General features: G+C 50.1%; 1 protein-coding gene across 12 annotated transcripts in view; it reads left to right on the top strand.

Annotated features, from left to right (window-relative positions):
- The window catches only part of PRRC2B (proline rich coiled-coil 2B), a 91,873-nt gene that overhangs the window by 51,517 nt on the left and 16,656 nt on the right, over positions 1-23,700 (top strand). For 8 of the 12 annotated variants that reach the window (XM_072748330.1, XM_072748325.1, XM_072748329.1 and 5 more), the window contains exons 11-21: positions 1,350-1,542; positions 5,362-5,677; positions 7,326-7,522; positions 9,729-9,924; positions 15,333-15,549; positions 16,233-18,293; positions 19,435-19,631; positions 20,219-20,364; positions 20,977-21,118; positions 22,894-22,976; positions 23,472-23,660. In XM_072748330.1, the coding sequence (XP_072604431.1) occupies positions 1,350-1,542; positions 5,362-5,677; positions 7,326-7,522; positions 9,729-9,924; positions 15,333-15,549; positions 16,233-18,293; positions 19,435-19,631; positions 20,219-20,364; positions 20,977-21,118; positions 22,894-22,976; positions 23,472-23,660 (3,937 nt within the window). The remainder of the gene's footprint in view (positions 1-1,349; positions 1,543-5,361; positions 5,678-7,325; positions 7,523-9,728; positions 9,925-15,332; positions 15,550-16,232; positions 18,294-19,434; positions 19,632-20,218; positions 20,365-20,976; positions 21,119-22,893; positions 22,977-23,471; positions 23,661-23,700) is intronic. The other 4 variants (XM_072748331.1, XM_072748328.1, XM_072748327.1 and 1 more) reach the window with 2 other exon arrangements.

Genomic DNA, 23,700 nt, shown 5'->3' with positions numbered 1-23,700 from the left:
GGGTCAGTTCTTGGGACACTAAGCCCAGAAGAAATGGTGAGCAAGAATTTAAATCAAAGGGAAAGACATAAGATTTTACAGACTCGAGAAGCAGTAGGACACTCTGTTCCTTATTTCTTATAGCTAATGTGAATGAAGTATTCAATTGAACGAGTTAAGAGTGGATTTGGACACAGTTTTACTGCTGGCTGTGACCAAGGATATCTCAAATTGAGAGTCCCTAAAGCATTCCCTCCCTGAACCTACACTTTTCTGGGGGTTCTTTGGGTTGATTATGAGTCTCTTGCTCCAGGCTCCCGGGTCTTCCTTACATCTTCTTTGTCTCCCTGTCCATGATGTGTTCCCGACACTCCCCTGGACCCTGTCCCTTCCTGTTCATTGTCTCTGGGCCATTGGGACCACATCCTTTCTTTTCTGGACTATTCAGAGGCTAGCCGGTTTGTGTTCTCTCTCCACATTGTGCCTTAGTCATCTTTCCTGGTGGGTCAGGAGCCTTGTGTGGTCTTGGCGCCCCTCAAAGTGGTATCAGGAGTCAAGAGTGGTTGCTCCCCTGCTGTGATCTAAGCCACCTTACCAGCCTCATCTTCCCTCTACCCTCCCTACATGTGTGCACATGGAGACATGCAGACACATACATACTCACGACACCTGACTCCCTGCTGTTCTCTGAACTCCTTGATGTGTGTCTGGGGCTCTTTTTACACAAAAGATGTGCTTGGTCACTGCATACACATTTTGTCCTCGTGCCTTGGTTGCTCCTGCAGCATGTAAAGGTGAGCACTGCACAGATCTCCACTCCCTTCCAGCCTCTGTTTGGAACCCCTTCTCCCCTTTATCATACTGCATCTGCTTGGCTTCCTCCTCTTGCTCTCTGTATTATGGCATCATTTAGTGAGCTGTCTTTTGCTATTTGGAGGAAAATTGATTGAATACCTCCTTTATGCAAAGCGCAGGGAAGGAGCCATATTCTAAGGAGAAAGACCTTCATCTGGGATTCTGGGTTCAGATCTGTTCACTCTTCTTGGGAAGACCACTCCCCAACCTTTATGAGACTCTGTTACCAGCCCTTTAAAATGGGAGAGTAAGGACTTATTTTCCCATAAACCAAGTAATGGCTTTGGAATGCCCCACCTGTAGCTTTGTGTGTAAGAGTGACTTGGTAAATGTTGGTGCTAGATTTCGGTGTTCTGGGTCTGTCCTCTCACACACAGTGGGGTAGATCTATTCCAGGGAAGGACACTGGTGTATGGAAGGCTGGCTTCCCCCAATTCCTTAGGCCCTCTGATGGGTAAGACCAAACCACGCTTGGGCTGACTAGGAAAACTCATCCTTGCTATGGTCTGTCCCAGGAGCAGTTGGGACCCCAGACGGCAGCGGCAGTTGTCAATGAGCTCTGCAGACAGTGCTGATGCCAAACGTTCCCAAGAGGAAGGAAAGGACTGGGGCGAAACAGTGGGTGTGACCCGTGTCGTCCGGAAAGTGCCAGAACCTCAACCACCTTCCAGGAAGCTTCACAGCTGGACATCTGGCCCTGACTACCAGGTACCACAGTCACTGAAGGGGTTCTGTGCCTGTCGTTAGCTGGGAACTGGGGACACACGCACACGAACACATGCTCTTTTCAAATTCATCTCACTAGAATTCTGAGACAGCAGTACAACAGGTCATCTGGTTGTCTGTCCTATGCATTTGTACTTCACTGAGTTCAGTGGCTAGGTTTCTGAAAAGTCCTAGGTGGACATTTCTTTCTCTTGATTTTTCATTGAAAATTTTCTTTTAAAATTTGGAAATAGTCACAAACTTACAGAAATGTTAGAAGCATAATACAAAGAATATTTTTCTCTGAACCATTTGTAGAGTAAGTTGCCAGCCCGGTCAGGCCCTGTCACCACAGAACACTTGTATTTATTTTCTGCCTCCTAGATAACCACGGTCAAAACCAGGAAATTAGCATTGATATACATCAGTGCCATCTGATTCTCAGACCCCATCCAACTTGTACCATTTGTCCCATCAGTGTCCTTTGTGTAGAAGAATCCAGTTCAGAATCACACGCTGCCTTCACTCTGGAATAGTCCCCCAGCCTTCCTTAACTTTCATGACTTTGACTTTTGTGGAATGCACCTCAAGTTGGTTTTATCTGGTGCTTCCTCATGACTGGGTTCAAGGTTTCCATTTTTGGCTAGAATGTCTCAGAGATGACACTGATTCTTTTGCTTGTGCCCCACCAGGTGACAGGAAATTCTACTCTGTCCATGCTCTGACAACCTTCACTCTGATCTCTTGACTAAGGTTTTCATGTCCACCCAATTTCACTCTATGGAGTTTCTCTCTTTCACGTTTGTAACTGATAAGAAATTGTGTGGAGATACTTTGAGACTATGACTGTCCTGTTTCTCATTGAACTTTGAGTTTACTTACTTTTATCAGTGGGTTATAATCTGTTCTTTTCGTTGTTTTGGAGCTGCAGGTATTTTTTATTTGGCTCGCAGGAACCTCTCTAAGCTGGCATCTGTCCTCCTGTCCCACTCGTTATTGAGCAGTTTCCTTGCTTTCTGATTGGACAAGCTTTTTTTCTTTTTTCTTTTTTTTAATTCCAATCTTTTTAAAAAGTAATCTCTACATCCAATGTGGGGCTTAAACTCACAACCCCAAGATCAAGAGTCAAATGATTGGTCTACCATCTGAACCAGCCAGGTGCCCCGGGACAAGCTTTTCCAAGGTCATTTTGTCTTGTCCTTGCCTTGATCAAGGATCAGCCCTTATGATATTTAGAAACCAATATGTGAGTCCTAGGGGGAATGCTCACTGCTTTTGGGGTGTTATTGTTCCTAGGCCTTCTTGGTGGACAGGGTGAGGAAATGTGTATATGTATATACAGATATGCATATGTGTACACATATATACATGTTCACATCTTTATTATTTCTTTTTTAAAGATTTCACTCATTTATTCATGAGAGACACACACACAGGGAGAGAGACAGAGACACAGGCAGAGGGAGAAGCAGGCTCCATGCAGGGAGCCCTATGTGGGACTCAATCCCAGGACTCTAGGATCACACCCTGGGCCAACGGCAAGCCGCTAAACCACTGAGCCACCTAGGGATCCCAACATCTTTATTATTTCTATATCTGTATGGAGAACCATGATTTCACAGTGATACCTCTGGTTCCACACAATCCAACTTGGTTCTCTCCCCTTCTGTATCTATAATTCCACTTTCCCATTGTCCCTAGTATTCACACTTACTTGATCAGTCCCCCTGTGTGTGACCAGTCTCCCATTTTTGTCCCCATCCTCTCTCCCTTGCACAGATGCCCTCCTCGCCCACTCAGCTGTCGGTGCCCCCCAACCCAGTCCCAGCCCCACGTGGATACCCTGAATCTCCCTGCTGGGCCACCTCTCCTTATGAATTGAATTCTCACCATGCTTGGTTGGGCTCTAACTCCCACACTAGTCACATCTCCACATGGACACCCTCTTTTCCCTGCCTGCGTTCTGACCACCTGCTCTGAACCACCAAGACTGGTGCCAGATGCCTGCCTTATTGTTCCAGACTTCATGACTTTGAGACTGATTGTTCGGGAGGCACAGAGTTAGGTCTGAGAAAGGCATTAACTTAGATACATTTGGCAGAACAACAATAACAGAATTGCCACTTTTTAAAAAGATTTATTTATTCATGAGAGACACAGATAGAGAGAGAGAGAGAGAGAGAGAGAGAGGCAGAGACACAGGCAGAGGGAGAAGCAGGCTCCATGCAGGGAGCTCAACATGGGACTCGATCCCTGGTCCCCAGGATCAGGAATTGCCATTTTTAATGCATTTTGCCATTTAAGGGACTCTGGTTCCACATCTTATAAAGTGAAAATGTCTTTATCTTTAGTCCTTTTTTTTTTTTTTTTTTTTTTTTATTGAGCACCTATTGTGTGCCAGGCACTGTGCTAGGTACAGGGAAAACAAAATTGACACCTATTCTTGGAAATTACCCTGTAATTAATCCAAATTTCCTTCCTGTGTTGGAGTCATTCAGTATTCCAAGGAGGTTTCACTTTGACCTTCTCATAAACAACAATGTGAATTAGGTGAATCAACAAAGAAAAAAAACCTGTATAATTTTATGCATTCAGATTTCTAAAAAGTTCCAATATTTTGCAGAGGACTGGGTCTTTAAATGACAGCTAATATTGAGGCACTTCAGAAAGGCACCTCAGAAGTCTTGCGGGGGCGATCCATGTACCCTTTGATTCTGTCCTTTCATTTCTAGGAGCACTGGGGAGTGAGGTAGATGATAGTGATGGCGACATGCTACCATGCATGTGCTGCAGAGTGTGGACAGGCCTAGTCCAGGGCAACAGGAAAGGAAAGTATGTGCTTTGGCCCCAGTTACCTTGTGTGAAAGTACTATCATGCTTCCAAGTTAGAAGTTCCTAATCTTCTCTGATTGTCCTTATTGTCCCTGGATTATAAGAAGTTAACTTTCAGGAGAAAAGCCCTTGGCTGCAGTGAATGTATTACATGGTGCTTTTGTGGAGGGTTCATGAGTGCACCAGAAAAGGCACAGATCTTGTTTGTTTACGTCTGAGGACTCATGACCGTTGTACACATCTGTCGCTAGCACCCAGAATGGGAAGCCCTGTTTTGGGATGGTCCTTATTGAGCTTTCAGTGACTGGTGCTCCCTTATACTTGCCCATCAACTGTGCTGTGATGTATTCCGCATGAAACTCCGTTCCTTGCAGCTTGGGGAGAAACCTTCCCAACATCAAGAGGGCTTCCTACTGGTTTCCCAGTAGTAATTAGCAACCAGTGAGAGACCCAGAGTAGATGAAGTGGCCAAAATAGATGTTTTCTATGAAGAGTCATTTTGAAGCCATCTCTCTGACTGAATTTTAATTTCTTGCTCCCTTTATACCTGGAGGTTTTGGTATTTTCATGGGAGAAAGAGGAGAGCTGTTTTGCAACTTAAGTAAGAAATTAAGTGGGTCTCTGCTCCTGGCTGCTGGCCGTGGAGGCCCTAATCTTGTGTGCGTGTTAGCAGTAGCCAGAATGTCCAGGCACTGTTTGCTGTCTTGATTGAGGTGTGGAGCATGTTCTTTGTTGCACATCCACTGTCCCAAGGGGCCTCCTTTATCCCCAGCTTACACATGGGGAGTTAAGGTTTAGGACGTTGGCACTTGCCTAGACGTCACTGCAGATTAGTAAAAGACCAAGCAGGATTGAAACCCAGGTCCACCGAACACGTGACTGCTGCCTCTTGAAGAAGCTCAGGGGTCTTGGGAATGAGAACTGATGGTGGGGTAGCCCATCTCCTGGACTTGGGGCCCATTGTTTCATCTGACTTTATTCTCTTGGCAGAAGTCCTCGATGGGCAGCATGTTCCGGCAACAGTCTGTTGAGGACAAAGAGGACAAGCCACCCCCACGGCAGAAATTTGTGCAGTCAGAGATGTCGGAGGCTGTGGAGCGAGCCCGAAAACGCCGGGAGGAGGAGGAGCGCCGAGCCCGTGAAGAGAGGCTGGCTGCCTGTGCCGCCAAGCTCAAGCAGCTGGACCAGAAGTGTAAGCAGGCTCAGAAGGCGGGCGAGGCCCAGAAGCCCGCAGAGAAGGAAGTACCTCGATCTCCAGGCACCGAGAAGCTGCCCCCACAGGAGAATGGCCCTGCTTTGCGCAAAGGTAAGTGCTGGGCCCTTGTTCTGTGAACCGGACACCCTGGGCTGTTGGCAGTACTCTGTTGTTTGCATCTTCCTGGCTTCCTAGCACAACCTATGGCGAACAGCAGGGGATGCTGGGAAACTCTGGTGGTTCAGTTCTGGCCTTGGGCTCACATCCTGTTGCAGCTTCTGAAGGTGGGAGGCTACACATTTCGCCTCCCTGGCGCTTATTTCCTCATCGGTAAAACAGGATGGAAATAGTATGTACCTGCCTGCACACTGAGGGGCCGCGGGACAGAAAGTACAGAAAGTGCTTGGCACAGCTTCTAGATATGGAAAGCATGCTTGATAACCAACGTTGTCCCCATTACCCTCATCACTGTTCTCTTTCTGCCACTGCTCAACCAAAGATGCGGGTGCTGGCGGGCTTTAATACAAGCACAGGGTCCTTTCAGTTCATTTAAGAAAATCAGGAAGAATGTGCCTTTGTGACATTGAGAGAAGCCCGCCTGCTTGTTAGAGTACATTCTTCCTGGTGTTAATTCTGCAAAGGATGGATCACACGGCTCCCTAAGAGACATTGAACAGCATTGTGTGGCGGAGAGTAGCTCTTGCAGCAGTTTTCAAGAGTACCACCGACTTTGTTCTTTGTGATATTCTTAAATGAACTAAAAACAACTCTTTAGGAGGGAAGGATCTGATAAAAAGTTCAGTCCCTGAAAGCTTCTCAGATGAGTCTCGTTCCTGACCCGCTGGTCCTCAGCCCCCTTCTGGCCAGGAACAGAAGTCTTAGCACAGCCTGTGCCCAGCCTCTGTACTTGCTGAGATGGGGCAGTGGAGAGAGGCCAGGAAGCGGGTGCTTTGGTGTGAGCCTGGTCAGTTGAGACTGGTGCTTGGGGTGGGCCTGGGTGCTGCATGTGTGCCTGTCCTGTGCTTCTGCAGTGTTCCTCTGGGTCCCTGAGGCTTTGCATTGGGGTTCCATCATCCCCTGCAGGAGAATTAAGAATGCAGATGTCAGTTATACTTCAGTAAAGCTGGGGACCGCCCCCCCCCCCCCCCCAAAAAAAAAAGCAAAGCTGAGACAGGGGCAAGAAAGAAGGAAATTCAGAGAGAACCAAGATGGGAGATTGTGTTGGGTGCTAGCTACCGATCAGGCAGTGTTTTAAGTGCTTTGCATGGATTATCTCACTTAATTCTCACAAAGGCCTGTGGGGTAAACAGCATTGCTCTCCTCCCTTTACTGATGAGGAAGCAGGCGAGGAGAGGCCCATGACTTGCTGGGCCACACAGCCTTTGGATAGGACTCCTGCTGCTCAGTTGATGGATGTGGGCTGTTGCTGAGCTGGTGGCTGCTCTGGTTTATCGGAGTCCTTTTCAATAAAGCCTCTCTTGCCTGGAACCAAATCCCAGCTGCATCACTGACTGTGTGACCTCTGGCAGTTCACCTGACCTTTCGACCCTTAGCTTTTTTGCCTCCAAAGGGATGGCATCATGGGGAGTCTGTGAGCTCATGCATGCGGGGTGGTTAGCCCAGTGCCAAGGTTCAGGGCTGTGAATCGTCCAGCAGTGGAATGTCCATGCCAATAAGAGCAACCATTTGCTGTAAACATTTGGCCAGCCCAGCTTCAGTGAGCTCACTGCAGCCATTTTTCTGGTTATTTGTTCTCCAGGCTCTCCTGAATTTTCTGCCCAGGGAGCCACCAACACGTTTTTGGAAGAAGCCCCCATGGTTCCTCCAGTTGTGGCCCAGAGTGGCAGCAGTGAGGAGGGAGCCAGGGAGGCTGGGTCCCCTGCACAGGAGTTCAGCAAGTACCAGAAGTCACTTCCTCCCAGATTCCAGCGCCAGCAGCAGCAGCAACAGCAGCAGGTAAACAGGGTCACTGTACACAGATCTGCCTGCTAAGTGGATGTCTCCTCCTCCTTCAGTGAAAACAGCCAACAGAAATCTACCCTCCTCTAGCCCCATCCCCGGCAGGGGTGTCAGGAGCTGCACCAAAAACATATAGCCTTAGAAGATCAGTCCTGGCCATATGTTATTTTTCCAAGTGGTTTCTCCTGTGAATAAATAAAACCGTTGTTAGTAGCTTATTGGCTTTGTCTGAAGTTGGAAAGTAAGTGTTAGTGGTGTGCGCACTCAGTGTAGTTTTGCCGAAGACTGTTTTTTTCATTCAGAACAGTTCACTGTGGCCTCTCCTTAGACCAGTGTTGTCCATCGTGGGACCCTCCCAGGGAGTAAGGAGGCCCAGAGGGCTTGGAAAGCTGTCAGACAGGTGTGCTAGCATTTGGTTAAGGACGTAAGTTTGTAGGTGTTGAGTTGAACTGATTCGCATCCTGATCTTGCAACTTCTCTAGTCAAGTGTGGCCTTGGATGGGCCAAGAGGAATGAATCCCTGCCTTAGTACGGCAGAGAGGCTTTTATGGCACCTACAGCCTGGCTTATCGGTGTTAGCAGTATTCTCTTTATTAGGGTTTCATAAATCGTAGAAGCAATCTTGTCTGCCCCAGGAAGGATGGCCTGGGTGATGGTTGTCATCATACCAATCTCTTGTGGTCTGGCTGGAGCACTTGTTGATGAGGAGTGATACGCGGAGGAACAGAAGATTACTGATGTGCATTGCACTTTGGTGGGAAACAGATGAAACATGGATGTGACATAGCTTAGCAGCTGGATGTGCAGTAAGTCAATGTTAAGAATAAGCCAGCGTGGTTCGGAACACGTGTGCCTTAGGGAGACAAATCAGGCTCTTCAACTGATTCTCCAGAATCTCTTCTAGTTGCATTTAATACCTTCACCTCAGATCTTCCTTTCCCTGGGCCCCTGTGAGATACTTCAGAAGCTCACCAGGTCCTGAGCTATAAATGGGAGGTGACGTTGTGCTTTTGACAGTGTAGTCGTGTGAACCAGTGTTGTACAGTTACACACAGGCTTGGTGGAGAATTACTGATCAGGAAGGTCTCTGGGGTGACTCCAGCCAGATGCAGCAGTAAGAGTTGCTCTACGTAACACTTCTGGGGGGGTGGGGGGTGGGGATGGGTAAGTCCTTCCTTAAGAATAGAAAGGAGTCTGAAAGCACCAGGGCAGCTGAAGGAGGCTGGCAGACAGACTGTCTGGTCCGGTTCCCTAGGGGCCTGGGGTCCAGACAGAGGAGGAGCTCTGGGTGGAGGCCTGCTGCTGAGAGCTGTGTTTATTGAGTGCTAGTGAGTGCCCGCAGAGCTGTCCGGAGAATGCAGGCCAGGCAGGCATTCTTGTTTGCAGATTGGGAAGACATGGCCGGGCAGCTCTTCTTGTCTTGACTGCACCTGAGTCCTGCTGGAATGCTGATTCTGGGTGCACTAGTGAGGGCAGCCCTGGAGGTCGCTGGTGGAGATGGGGTTAGGGCTGGAAGTGAACCGTCACTAGATCTAGGACCTTGATTTTGAATGTTTTGCTGATACTCATTTGTGCAGTGATTTTTTTCTATGTGCCATGATTGGTGGTAGGAGGCATGGGTAGATACTAGAGTGAACTTGGCCTGTAGTCTCTTACAGTTTTGTTAAGGGAAATCAGAAACATAAAATAATAACCTACTGTTAGTGCTACAGAGAAGCACCAGTGTTGCAGAGGAGAGGACAGCAGCCTGATCCTGCCCGGGGTCTTACAGCGGGATGCCCAGAAGAACGGTGTTTTAAGCTGAAGGAAGAGCAGGGGTGTGAGCCAGGATGGGAAGGAGCAGGAGCCTTTTAGGTGGAGGGCCCAGTGTGTTACCGGGGCCCCACGAGGCAGGCAGCCACATGGCACAGAAAGCCAGGCAGTCATGTGCAGTGAAGCTAGTGGCAGGTAGGGCAGCTCATATGGGGCCTGGTGGGATTCAGGTTATTCCACGGAGAGCTGTGGGGAGCCATCAGAGACTCCTGAAGCCCGGGCTTGACGTGACTGTGCTGTGGGGGGTGCGTAGGGGAGTAGGTATGTGCGTGTGAGTGAGCATGCATATGTGTGCTGTATGTACATGGGTGTGTGTTTGCCCGTGAATACACACACAGGCATGGTCTCTGCCTTGGGGCACCCGTCTAACCTGATACCTTTCCCCGGTCAGGAGCAGCTGTACAAAATGCAGCACTGGCAGCCGGTATACCCTCCACCTTCCCACCCACAGCGCACCTTCTACCCTCACCATCCCCAGATGCTGGGTTTCGATCCCAGGTGGATGATGATGCCTTCCTACATGGACCCACGAATCCCACCCACTCGCGCCCCTGTGGATTTCTACCCCTCTGCCCTCCATCCCTCAGGTAAGCATGCTCCCGTGGGCCATGCCAGTAGAGTCCAGGATGGTGTGGGGGAACGGTGTTGCTTCAGGAATCAGACCCACCTGGCTTCTAATATGGCCTCTTCTGTAACTCACAGGTTCAGTCTGAATTTTAACTTTGTTGTTTGCAAAGTGGGGATGATATGGTTGTAGTATATTCACACAGAATCTCGGCAAAGAGTCCTTCTGGTCATGCATTATACGTTGTTTTAATTAGTTCTGATGTTCCTGCTGTGTTTTGTCCATCTTTTTTTTGTTATTGAAGTTTTATCTCTTTCCATTCTCCTTTTTTTTTTCTCTTTCCATTCTTATTGTTCTTTGTGCCTTCTCTCTTTCTTTTTGACCTTGATTTGTCCTTCCCAAGGTTTGTGTAATGCCATTTTTAAAAAGCAACATTTGAAAAATAAAAAAAAAGAACAAATTAGCAGTTTTTGGATTTCTTAATTCCTTTGTTTTTTTTTTTAATTCCTTTGTTTTATTGGACTTTTATTTCATTACTTTCTGTTCTTTTCCTCATTAATTCCTTTGAAATGTCTCTGTTCTTTTTAAATAATTGTGTTGAATACTTAGCTCATTAATTTTTGACCTTTTGTTGTATTTAAGTATTACCTGAACTATAGGTCCAGCATTTTTATTGTGCAGTTTTAAATGTTAGTCTGGTTTTGATTTGTTACCTTTCTTTGGTTGATGATTTTTAAGGGTATGTTGTAAATTTGCCAAATATTTAGAAATTTAAGATTATCCTTATGGTGTTAATTTCTAATATAATTTCTTGGTGATCAGGTGACATTGTCTGCACGATACAGACACGGGGATCAGGAAACTTTTCTATAAATTCCATATAGTAAATATTTTAGGCTTTGAGCAGCTACTCCATTTTGTTGCTGTAGAACAAAAATGACCAAGGACAATAGTAATTGAACAAGTCTGGTTGCTTTCGAGTAAACCTTTATTTTTAAAGAACAGGTGGCAGGTCAGGTTTCACCCAAGGGCTTCCCGGTGCCAGCCAGCTCCTGATCTAGGTTGCTTGGTATTTGTTGAGATTTTCTTTTAGGCTCTGACATGATCTCTTTTTTAACATTCTGGGTTTGCTTGAAAAGAATACTATCCTCCAATTGGATGTGGCCCACGACATGGAACATGCTGACTGTGTGGTGTGGCATGCATCTATCCCGCCACGAGCGATGTGTGAAAGTCTCCTGGTGTGGCCGCAGATCTGTCCAGTTCCTGAGCCTGTCAGGTTTTGCTCTCTCTGTCTGGAAGCAGACAGGTGTGGCATGACACATCTCATTCTCCTTGTCGTCATGTACACCCCACCATCCTTACTGTGTTTCCTTCCTCTGATGTCCACTCTGTCTAATCTTCATGTCATCGTTCTGGTTTTCTTTTGACAAGTGCTTATTTGGAATCTTTTTTCCATCTTGTTCCTGTCAGCCTCTCTGAGCCCTTTCTTGGGGGGAATCGGTCCTTGTCCAAAAAAGGTACGTATGGTTTTAGCCACTCTGAAAATCTCTGACTTTAATTGCCAAAGTGCCTCACATTAGATCTTGGGGATTAGTACATTGGGTTTCCTACTCTCCTATTTTATGCTTTCCTGTTTGTCTTGCCTTTCTGTGCATTTCTTTTTCTTCCTTTCTTTTGTATCAAATTTTCCTCTTCTTTATGTTGTTGTGCTCTGCGTTCTATTTGTCCCGTGTTAGCTACATTCTCACCTGCACTGCTGACTTGCCGTGGCCCGTCAGCATCCTCATCCCTAACCTGAGCTCTGATGACGTCATCGGTACTATCTTTCTCTTGTTCCCTGGAATCTTACTTCCTTGTTTTTATGCCTACCAAATTAGTCATTATTGTTTTTGTTGTTTTGTGCAACCTGTGCTTGTTCAGATTTGCTTCTGTCTACTGGTTTCTCTGCTCCCTTCTCTTTCTTGCATTTTCCTTCCATCTGGGTGTGACATGCTTCATGAAGTACATTCTGTTGAGTTCTTCAGGAAATGTTTTTGGCAGTAGGTTTTCTTTGCCTGAAAAAGTCTTTATGACCCCCTTTCTCTAGCTGGGTATAGAATTCTAGGTTGGCAATTCTTTCTTTCAGGACCAAGAAGATAGTATTTCATTTTGCTTTTCTTTTTTCTTTTCTTTTTTTTTTTTTTGTATTTCATTTTTCTTTTGGCTCCTGTTGTGCTGAGTGATTCATGTCTGTGTAACCTGCTCTGTTTTCTCTCTGGTTGCTGCCTTTTTTATTTTTGCAGTTTTATACTTTGATAATTAGCGATTAGTTGTCATTCACATTAACTGTAGATATTTGAAAGTGGTGACAGGTACATAGATAACCAATGTCTAGAGCTTGTTTGGTGAATCTTTATCCTCATTATATTTTCTGGATAACCACACACAGATACAGTATGGAACATTCCTTAACTCCTTTGGCCCAGACAGCTGTGTTGAGCTTGGTGTCACTGTGCACATCTGGAGTTTCCATCTCCTTCATGGCAGATTTCTGGATCTCTTTGAGTGCCTGAGGGGCGTGCTTCTTGAAATCCACTCCATGGATGCACTGGTGAATGTTGATGGTATATTCTCTGGTTACTACCTTGTTGATGGCAGAACACCTTCTTGCCACCCTTCTTTGTGGGAGCCTTTCTGCTGGGCCCTGGTTCTCTCTGGCTGTTTTTAAGATCTCTTTTTCTTTGGCCTCTTGCGGTTCTGTCTCAATGTGTTGTGTCAATTTTCTCTCCAGCTATGTCCAATCTACTTTTTTTTTTTTTCTTATTGTCCGGTGAGTTTTTAATTTCAGTGACTGTATTTTTATTACTGGAATTTTTTTTCTCAAATCTTCATTTTTAAAAAGATTTACTTAACTTATTTTAGAGAGAGAGTGCATGGGTGAGTGGGAAAGGGTAGAGGGAGAGAGAGAGTCTTCAGGTGGACTCCTCTCTGAGCATGGAGCCCAATGTAAGACTTGATCCCAGGACCTTGAGATCATAACCTGAGCCAAAATCAAATCAAATCTATTTTTTGTGTATGCATATTTTTTTTTAAATTCTCAATTAGTTTTTGTGCTTTTATAATTTAAAACATAATTTCCATGTTTATTATTCTGTTATCTGAAGTTCTTAGGGAGGCATATAACCCTGTGGCCTGCTGTGGGCTCATGGTGGGCTGCTTCCCACATTGCTGGTAATTTTGGATTGTGAGTTCATCTTCATAGAACTTTATTTATTGTGGGAATCCAGTATGGCTTGAATGGAGAGTCAGTTCCTCCAGGATGGTTTTATATCTTCTCCTTCCAGCCTAGAACCACCTGTTACTCTAACTTAGGAAATTTCTGAACCACTGTAGGGGTATAAATCTGAACCTTCCTCCCGCTAGACTGCAAGAAAGCCTACACAGCCTAACAGCAAATTGTCTTTCCCTAACTGGCCCAGGCCAAGACACAAACTTAGTTGTTCCTGTATACTAAAGAGCATGTATTTTTAAATCTGCCTTGTAATTGAGGCCCTTACCCTTTGAGAGTCTCCATCTTGAGCAGCGTCCCAGTTATAGCTCTCTGCCTTACCCAGAAAAACGCCATCCCCTGTGCTGTCCTGTGTTGAAGAAGCCCATAGTTGCTGGGACTGACAAGTGTGTTTCCCTCCTCCTGTCCAGGAGGCACCAGCTTGTGGCACTGGCCTGGGGCTGTGGTTTCAAACCCCTGGGGGTTTCCCGTTTTCTTGGGAACCTCTACAGGTGAATTTTTTTTTTTAAGATTTTTATTTATTTATTCATGAGAGACACAGAGAGGCAGAGACCTAGGCAGAGGGAGATGCAGGCTTCCTGCAGGGAGCCCGATGTGGGACTCGACCCCAGAACCCTGGGATCACACCCTGAGCCAGAGGCAGACACTCAATCACTGAGCCACCCAGGTGTCCCTACAGGTGAAATGTTTGACACATTCTGCCCAGCATTTTTGTGGCAGAGAGTCTTTGTGGTAGCAGGGTTTTTCAGGTAGTAAGAGCTGCCACATTGCCAAAAATAAGCCGATGTACAGTATCAAGTGCTTTAGTGTACCTCATAATCAGTATTTAATGAGTGGTATGTAATTTTAGAGTTCAGAGAGGGTCTCTACCACTTGACTCACACTATATGTTGGATTCCTGTATCAATGGAATGGCATTTGAACAGGGCACTCCATACCTACAAGAAAGCTTTAAACCCACTGGCTTAATTTAGAACCATTTTATGGCTAAAAGATGGGCACAACAAAGTGCATGACTGCTAATAAGCTTTGTGAAGAGAGTATCTGAAAAATCATATCTTTTCTCCAAGGACTTAGGCCCGATGAGACTTTTAATTTCTGCACTGCCTCCCCCTCTACCCTCCCCCACTTGATCAATATGGACAGAGAGGCCATGGTACCACACTTTCCCCATCCAGCTTATATCTGGTGGGGTGAAGTGTATGTCTCTCCCTTTAAAGATTTATTTGTTTGAGGCAGGGGGAGGGGCAGAGGGAGAGAGAGAATTTCAAGCAGGCTCTCCTCTAAGCGTGGAGCACGATGGAGAGCTCCATCCCATGACCCTGAGATCATGACCTAAGCTGAAACCAAGAGTCAGTTGGATACTCAACTGACGGAGCCACCCAGGCACCCTGTTGTCTGTCTCTTAATCACCTCAGGCCAGTTAACAGTTTGTTGTCATATGTGGGTTTCTCTGCTCTCATTCATTGTACAAAACTGTGGAGTATTGCAGTCAATCATGGGGCTAGAAGTAGAAGGAACTGGGGCACCTGGCTGGCTTGTTCGGTGGAGTATCTGACTCTTAATCTTGGGGTTGTGGGTTTGAGCCCCACGTAGAGTGTAGAGAGAACTAAAAAATAAAATCTTAAAATAAAAAAGGAACTGAAACCAAAATCCCTTCCCAAGTTTTCTTGCTTGAGTTTTTAAGCAGGCAGACACCAGCCCTTTGTCCACACAAGTACTCTGGGTTGCAGCTCCTCTTCCTCACATGTATGTATGCAGGAGACTTAAGGCGTCTGTGCTTGCACACAGACCTTTGTGGCTGATGAATTGGCCCTTCTATGCCTTCTGCTGACAGGAGGAGCTCTCCAGTTAGTTTATTTCCAGTTTCCATTTGCCAGTTTGCTGGATTCTTCAACACGGAGCTCTGAACCCAGGACCTCAGGTGGGCCAGGCCTTAGAATGGGTCTTTTGGACACCTCATATTGCATGCATGTGTGCTTTCAGAGGTTCTGAGGTCCGAGAACTTGGTGAGCCCAGTGATGGTGAGCAGGTGGGGTGTTGTGTCCACATGACAGGGTAACCATTGTCTCCTCTGAGCCTCTGGTTGTCCCTGAGATTGGAGCATGGCTCTCTGAATGAGCTGATACAGACAAGTTCTTTGCCTCTGCCTTCTTCAGGATTGATGAAGCCGCTGATGCCCCAGGATTCCCTCAGTGGGACTGGCTGTCGCTCTGAGGACCAGAACTGTGTGCCCTCACTGCAAGAAAGAAAAGTGGCCACCCTCGACCCAGCCCCCGTGTGGAGCCCCGAGGGTTACATGGCACTGCAGAGCAAGGGCTACTCGCTTCCCCAGCCAAAATCGAATGACACTTTGGCCATGGACATGCATGTCAGGTGAGATGAAACTTGGCCCTATTGGCCTGCAGTTCAAGGCAGAATCTCCGTGTCCTGCTTGCAAGGGGTTCTGGGTGAAGCTCTGTCCCCGGAGGCTTTGCCCAGAGGAAGGGCAGCTTTACAGGGACTGGCAATGCCCTCCGGGGATGGAGAATGTGATGAGTTTTGCTTGAATGCCTCCGTATGAGAGATGATTACCTGTCGGCGAGACTGGCAGCGGCTGAGGAGAGGTCCTGGGTCAGAGGCAGATCTGTGGAACCTTGGGTCAGGGTGAGGGGTGGGTCCGGCAGGGTCGAGTGCCCGGGTCGTGGCTCCTTCCTGTGAAAGTGAAGCAAGCACACCCTGCTGGCCCAGTGCCCCAGACTCTCCGTGGACTCCCAGGCTCCAGCTTGTCATTGCACCAGAGGACCCCAGCTGTTCTGCCTCCAGGTGGCACCCTGAGTCCACCAGCAGCCACCGCATTCTTCACTCTGGACTCCAGGGGCCACCCAGCAACCCATGGCCCAGCAGCTCTGAGACGCGTTTAAAGATAGAGCAAATGTTGGTGCTTATGTTTTTTTTTTTTCTTTTTCGTTTTCTTTTTTAAAAAATTTTTTTCTTTTTAAAACTAAGCTCTGTGTTCAGCATGGAAACCAGGAACCAGGCTCCAATCACATTGACTGATTTTTCTGGTTCCTTTTCAGGAATGAAAGCTCTTACTCTGCCTCACCCGGAAGGTCAGGGGGCGTAGGTGCCCAGCGCGATCTCCTTGAGGAGAGAGGGGAGGAGTTCTTGAGTGCTTTTGACAAGAAGGCCCAAGCAGACTTTGACAGCTGTGTCTCTTCTCAAAGAATAGGCCAGGAGCTTTTGTTTCCACCCCAAGAAAATGTTCAGGAAGCAGGTGCTCCTGGGCGTCACACCCCAGACCTCAGGTGTTCCCCACTGGAGCCCGACTTTGCCCCAGCTGAGAAAAAGCAAGAGTATAGCAATTGGGACGTTAGCCATCCACCAGAGGCCACCGACACAGTCAACGGCATCGAGAAAGGGGCACTCCGGGAGGAGCCATCGTTTAACGTCTCTTCCTGGGAGAAGGAAGGGAGCCCCAACAAACAGCCGTCCCTGGAGCCCGAGTGGACATCCGAGCCCCGGGGCCCCGGCAGCCAGCAGCAGGAGCAGACCGGCAGGACGCGGAGGTCAGGACCCATCAAGAAGCCTGTCCTGAAAGCCCTCAAGGTAGAGGACAAGGAGAAGGAGCTTGAGAAGATGAAGCAGGAACTGGGGGAGGACAGTGCCCGTGTGGCTAAGGAGAAGGGGCCGGTTCGCACGGCGGACAAGGACGAGGATGAAGAGAACGACCCCGCACTGGCCAATTCCTCCCCCTCCCCCTTGGAGGACCAGGGCTCTGCTCGAGCTAGTTTGGGCCACGAGGCCAGCAGGTGCGAAGAGGACGAGAAGCCTGACAGGGCCTGGGAGAGCAGACCCTCCCGCGAGTCGAGCGACACTCCCCCGACGAAGAGGAACAACTGGATCTTTATCGACGAGGAGCAAGCCTTTGGGGGCCGAGGACAGGCCCGGGGCCGGGGCCGTGGCTTCCGAGAGTTCACCTTCCGCGGGCGGCCTACGGGCGGCCCCAGCCTCTGCGGTGGGGGGGTGCTTGGGGCGCGGGGCATCTACAGCAGTGGCCAGAGGAGTGGCCGTGGCCGGGGACTGCGGGACTTTGGCCAGCCCGAAGACTTCCCTAGGGCCAAGCCGCGGCGGCGGATCGCCAGTGAGACGCACAGTGAGGGCTCCGAGTACGAAGAGCTTCCAAAGCGGCGGCGGCAGCGAGGCTCGGAGAACGGGAGTGAAGGCTCGCTTCTGGAGCGGGAGGGCAGCACCCTGAGGAAGGGCGACTTCAGGGACTCCTGGCGCTCCAATAAGGTGTGCTCTGAGGACCCCGGCGGCCCCGAAGCCAAGAGCCGAGGCCCTCGCACCTTCGGTCGGGCACTCCCTCCGCGGCTGAGCAGCTGCGGCTATGGGCGGAGAACCTTCGTGTCCAAAGAGGCCACCCACTGGCAGAGCAAGAGCCCTGGTGCCTCCTGGCCAGAGTATGGCTCCCCGGACACGTGCGGGTCCCGGCGACCTGCAGACAGAGACTGTGTCCCCGATGCCTACAGACACTCGGACTCATTTGGTGCCAGGGCCTTCGAGGACAGCCGCCCAGAGGACAAGAGGCCCTTCTTCCCTGATGACCATGCAGCCGACTCAGAGGGCGCAGAGAACCGGCCCTTCCGGAGGAGGCGCCCTCCACGCCAGGACAAGCCTCCGCGCTTCCGGCGCCTCCGACAGGAGCGGGAATCCCTGGGCCTGTGGGGGCCTGAGGAGGAGCCCCACTTGCTGGCAGGGCCATGGCCAGGCCGGCCCAAGCTCTGCCCTGGGGACAAGAGTGGGTCCCCTGAGCTCTCATACCAGAACTCGTCTGATCACGCCAACGAGGAATGGGAGACAGCCTCTGAGAGCAGTGACTTCAGTGAGAGGCGGGAGCGGCATGAGGGCCCCGGGGTCGAGCCCGACCCACAGGTGGATGGTAGCCTGCCTGGGGCTGCTGTGGGCGAGAAGAAGGAGCTGGCCAAGAGGAGCTTCTCCAGCCAGAGGCCCCTGGCCGACAGGCAGAGCCGAAAGCTGGAGCCGGGGGGGTTTGGGGAGAAGGCCGTTAGGCCAGGTGGTGGTGACACTTCTCCCCGTTATGAGAGCCAACAGAATGGGACGCCTTTGAAAGCCAAAAGGTAAAACACAAACCCAACCCCGGGCTCTTTTCTGTTGCTGTTGTTCTGTTACTAAACCCGTTTTTTTAAGCAGCACTCCATGCATGCGTGTCCTGCCGTGTGTCAGGTGCCCCGACTCTGTTCCTCTGTCATGCTCCAGGAGGGCGACTGCCCACCAAGGCCATTATTTTGTGTGAGCGTCTCCATCACTTGCTCTTGCACTGCTTGTGTGCTTCTCTTGTGGCGTGTTGTTGTTGTGGTCCCCACCTTAGCGGTCCTCATGTGGTGGCTGCTCCAGCAGTGCCCCCAAAAGTTCAGCCTCCATATGTGCCTTGCTGCCCTGCTGGGGTGAGAGTCACTACCTGTGCAGGGCACAGTCTCCCAGATCCCTCTGCCCCGGGGCTGCTGTCACCCAGCATCCTGGTGGGCCGGCTGGCCTCCTGGCCCAGTAGGGACAGTGAGATGTGGCTCCACTTCAGGGATTGACCGCCTCCTTGTCGGAAGAGTCATGTAGTAGCCCAAGAGAGTGAGCTCCCTGAGGCCCCGTGAGCATCTCTCATTGAACCTAGAGGTCTTTCGGGTGGCTGGTGTGGCGGCTCATTGCCTGCAGGTTGCCCAGAATCAGGGAAAGGGGAAGGTACGTGCAGGGAGTCATTTGTGCGACCTGATTTCCTGCTCACACGCAGGTCATGCCTCTGGCTGAGGAAGGCTGCTTCTTGCCTCCCAAACTCCTTAGAATCCAGGACTAGAAACCTGGGGTGGGATTAACTCAGAGCCCCAGAGAAGGTACCCTAAGAGGACACTGATCCTTCTAGGTGTCAGGCTAGCTTAGCCTTGCTAGCCAGTCTCACGTGCCAGGAGCAGAAGGTTCTGAGGCTCTGCTCAGAGCATCCCCTCCGTTGTCTCTTGTGTAGGCCTGCTGAGTCTGGCATGTGGTGGGGAGTAAAAGAGGTCCTGAGCCTGGAAGGGGTGGGGGCAGAGTGGTTTTCCCAGTGAGCGGGCTGAAGTGCTGCTGGTGAGCAGCTTCGACTCAACAGAGGGGCTGCTGTAGGTCAGGGCATTGTGTCTGTGTGCGTGCTGTGTGCACATGCAGATTCTCCTTTTTTCCCTTTCCCCAGCTTTTGGTCACTTCTGACCTAATGAAATCCTCCTTCCTTTATAGGTCCCCAGATGAGGCCTTGCCTGGAGGTCTTGGTTGCAGCGGTGGGAGCAGCCACTATGCCCTGGAGCGGGCAGCCCATGCCACATCGGACATCCCCGAAGCCTCCTGTGAGAAGGCAGAGAAGGAGGCCAAGCTGGCTGCTCAGAGGGCGGGTGAACAGGGAGAAACCATGAAACAGTTTGACCTGAACTATGGAAGTGAGTCTGTCTCCTCGCCTCTTCAGTGGGAAGAAGAGCCCAGGCCACCGAGGGCCATGGCAGCCTCTGTCGGGTTGCTGGGCTTGCCCCTTCTCTGAGCATCCTAGCCTCTGGGCATGTGGTGGGCTAAGTGCTAGGGCTGCCTTGGTGAGCAGAACAGATAGGATTCCTGCCCTCACATTGCTCACAGCCTTGTCAACTCCCAGAGTACCCCGAGGTGTCCCAGTTTTAAAGAGATTGGGAACTTGCTGCCCAGAGAGGCTGAGTGGTTTGTCCAGGTCATGCAACTGGTTAGGAGTAGAGCTGAGACATCAGAGCTTCTGTCTCCAGAGACTGTCTTCTTAACTGGAGTGCTCCTCAGGTCCCTGGTTTGGGATAATCGTCTGCTGAGGGGTAGTGGGGAGGGTGTAGAGATCCCAGCAGGATTTCCATAGACCCTGCAAACAATGCTCCTTGGAGGCATCAAGCCATGTACTGTCCAGCCTTCTGAGCTGAACCATCCTTAGATATCAAGAGCTGATAGGGTTGCATTATCCTTTCTTCTGGTGAATGGAAACACTGTCTCTTCTTGTGAAATCTGGGTTCAGATTCCATCATTGAAAACTGCGGGTCCAGCCCTGGGGAGGAAAATGAAGTAGGCCCCATGGCGGGTGAAGGTTTCATCGAGGTCCTAACCAAGAAGCAGCGCCGTCTGCTGGAAGAAGAGAGGAGGAAGAAGGAGCAGGCTGTACAGGTAAGGGGTGGGGGGTGAAGGAGGGGAGAGTGGGCCTGCACCGAGACCCCCAGAGCCAGAGAGTTGAGAGAGCTGTGAATTAAGCCCAAGATAGAAGAGGAGAAGGAGAGAGTGCTTACGTGGCATGTGTTGTGCCCCAGCACCCACCACCGCTGCTGCCCTGTGGGAGTAGGTGCAGCATCCCTCTTCTCAAAGCTGGTGATTTGTCTCCGGTGACAACAGCTGAAATGTGTCTGAGCAGAATGCACACCGCTGTCAGCCCCTCCAAGCCCACCTTCCTCCCACTGCTCTGGCCTGTGTGGGATGAGATTTGTCACTCAGGGCGTCACGAGGGTCAGGGACGGACCCTGTACTCCAAGGCAGTCAGGGCCGGGCACTGTGCACTTGGCCCCTGGGGGTCTGTGTCCACCGGCCTGTCAGCCCTTTCTGGGATGGTTTTGTTGGCATTGCCATTTACCTGTGCTTGAGGTCTCAAGAGACCAGAGTCCCAGCATCTCCGGAGCAGTTTCTGATGGGGTGGTTTGGGGCCCCAGGGTCCCCTCTCTGGGAAGAACCTATCCTTCTTCATGCCTTATGTCTAGGCTGGATTCCATCACCATTTTTTCTGTTTAGGTGCCTGTCAAGGGGCGAAGTCTTTCCTCCCGTATTCCTCCTCGCTTTGCTAAAAAGCAAAACAACTTGTGCCTGGAGCAGAGTGACGTGACTGTGCCCGGAAGTAGCCTGGGCACTGAGATTTGGGAGAGCAGCAGCCAGGGTAAGAGTTGGGTGCTTAGGCTCAGCTCCTTGGCTCACAGCCATCCCCTGGGCCTGGGGTCTCTTGTTGGGGAGCATCCGGCTTTGGGCCTGCAAATGCACGTGGAGCTTTACCTGTCTCTTGCCTCCTCTCCAGGGCCACACTGTTAGAGGCCAGCTTAGCACCACTTGCTGCTATAGTCCCTGCACAGAAGGAAACTCTCCCTGCCTGAGACTGGGGGCAGGAGCACACCATTCCGTGTGTCTTGTGGTCTGGACAAGGAGAGGCCCTGCCCCTGACCAGCCAGAGTTGCTGGGGGAGATGGCCCGACTCCTTTGTCCCTGTCAGTTATCTTTTCTTCTTACCTGTGGAAGAGCAACAGGTGACTGGTAGGGAGGAGAAGAGAGTCAGAAGCTTTCCCATCTGCACCGGCCCTGACCCCAGGGGCTTTTGTCATCTTCTCCTCAGGCTCTTGTAGCGAGATAGTGAAGGGATCTTACTTCTTAAAATATTTGTTTCCCTGAACTTTTAAAGATTTGCTTATTTATTTGACACAGAGAGAGCGAGCACAAGCAGGGGGAAGCGACAGGCAGGGGGAGAGGGAAAGGCAGGCTCCCTGCCAGGCAAGGATCCCTGCCGAGACCTCGGGATCACGACCTAAACTGAAGGCAGACATTCAACTAACACAGCCACCAGGCACCCCTGTTTCCCTGAGTTTTTAAAATGAATTTCAAATCCAATGCTGTGGTTCTGGTAACTCATTTTAAAATTCAAAACTTTTTTAATCAAGCAGATTGTTCTTCACTGCCTACTTTGGGCAAAGCCCTGTGGAGGACACAGGTGAATAAAACAAGGATGCGTGATGCCTCCTAGGGGAGCTTTGAGAAATTATCCACTTCCAGGGTGTTACACAAAGTAGCCGAGGCTTCAGAGCTCAGTGACTTGACCCCAGAGCCACATGACAGACAGCCACACTTCTGGGTTCTGAGTGTTGATTCTCTGAGTTTTACCACATGGCCTGTCACCTTCCTAGTGTTAAAACCTTGGTTTCAGCACATTGCAGAATAACATTGGAAGATATCCAACTCTGATTGGAAGTATAATGATGTCTAAGTAAAATATTGCCATCAGATGATTTGGTAGCACATGTGAGTGATGGTTATAACACTCTGAACATCCACAAATACCTGCCAGGTTGTTGCTCTGAGCAAACTAGACTCCAGCTGCCTCCACTCTCGGGCCTTTGCCACCAGGACTCCATAGCGCCTCATCAGCTGCTCAGACCGGGGGCCCCTGCACGGCTTCAGAGGGGCCCTGGATCTGAAAACAGCATGGCAAGTTTTGTGTACATAACACGGGGCCTGTGGCTTTGTGGGAATCTTGGCGTGGTCCCTAAGCTGACAGGAATTGAATAATACCTGCTTGAATCTTTGAAAGTCTTTGCGGGAGCTGCCAGCTTGTAGAAACGAATAGTTGGCTTAAATGAAAGCTTCACTTTGCAGGGGTAGCACTAGAGAATCTTCCCCAGTGTGAGTGAGAAGCTGCAGCGTGCTTACTAGAGCATGTAGTCAACAAGGGAAATGAAGCACGTTTGTTAGAGTGTGTCTGAGGATGCTGGGAAGTTGGGTAAGGCTAGCAGACAAGCTCCTGCGTGTCAGATCTGTTCTCCAGCATGCTGTGTACGGGACAGGGAGGGCAGGGAGCAGCCTGGGGGTGTGTCAGCCGCACCCGGGCTTGTTTCTCCAGCCAGGGGGTTCCTCTGTGATGCCCTGACTCTGTTTTCCTCCCTCGGGCAGCCCTCCCTGTTCAGGCTCCAGCCAACGACTCATGGACAAAAGCCGCCACTGCCTTCAATAGCACCGAGCCCGGCTCTGCTGAGGTGAGTGGCTGCTGTGCTGCTCGGGGCTGTGTGTTTGCTCACTGCCTCTGTGGCCAGGTCATCCTGGGCCTCGGGTACCTGCTACCCAGCCCAGCTTTCCCTCACCAGAGCCTGTGAGGCTGGCCCAGGGACCTTTGCCACAGGTCCTGACTCCTGATCTGGGTGAGGTGCCTGTGTGAAGGGAAGAGCGGTGAATAACCCTGGACAGTGAGCAACCCAGGCCTCATCTGCAAGCCTATGGTGGCTGTTGGTCTATCAGACCTGAGTCACAAGGGGATAAGTTTGGCAGCCATGTCTCTGGTGTCCAGTGAATATCTTGTGGTTTCGATCACGTCTTCAGTTGTTGGGCACCATCGGCCGGTGAGGGTGAAAGTCTAAAAGGGACAGGCATGGGGGTGGCTATGTGACTCAGTCACGTGCTTGGTCTTGCTTCCTGGATGGTCCCATGTTGGAGTTTGGGGGTCAAGGCTCCTAAACTGTTTTGTGCTTGCACAGCAGGGTTTTAAGAGCAGCCAGGGGGACAGCGGCGTTGACCTGAGTGCTGAGTCTCGGGAGTCGTCTGCGACCTCCTCACAGCGCAGCTCCCCGTACGGCACTCTGAAGCCTGAGGACATGAACGGGCCTGGCCTGGAGCCCAAGGCCGACAGCCACAAGGAGCAGGCTCAGAAACAGCCTGAGCCGAAGGTAAGCTGGAAGTCCACTCGTGGGCCTGAGCCAGGGCAGG

The sequence above is a fragment of the Vulpes vulpes genome, chromosome 2 (assembly GCF_048418805.1).
Source record: "Vulpes vulpes isolate BD-2025 chromosome 2, VulVul3, whole genome shotgun sequence".
Lineage (NCBI taxonomy): Eukaryota > Metazoa > Chordata > Mammalia > Carnivora > Canidae > Vulpes > Vulpes vulpes.
This window is presented reverse-complemented; position numbering and strand designations above follow the sequence as displayed.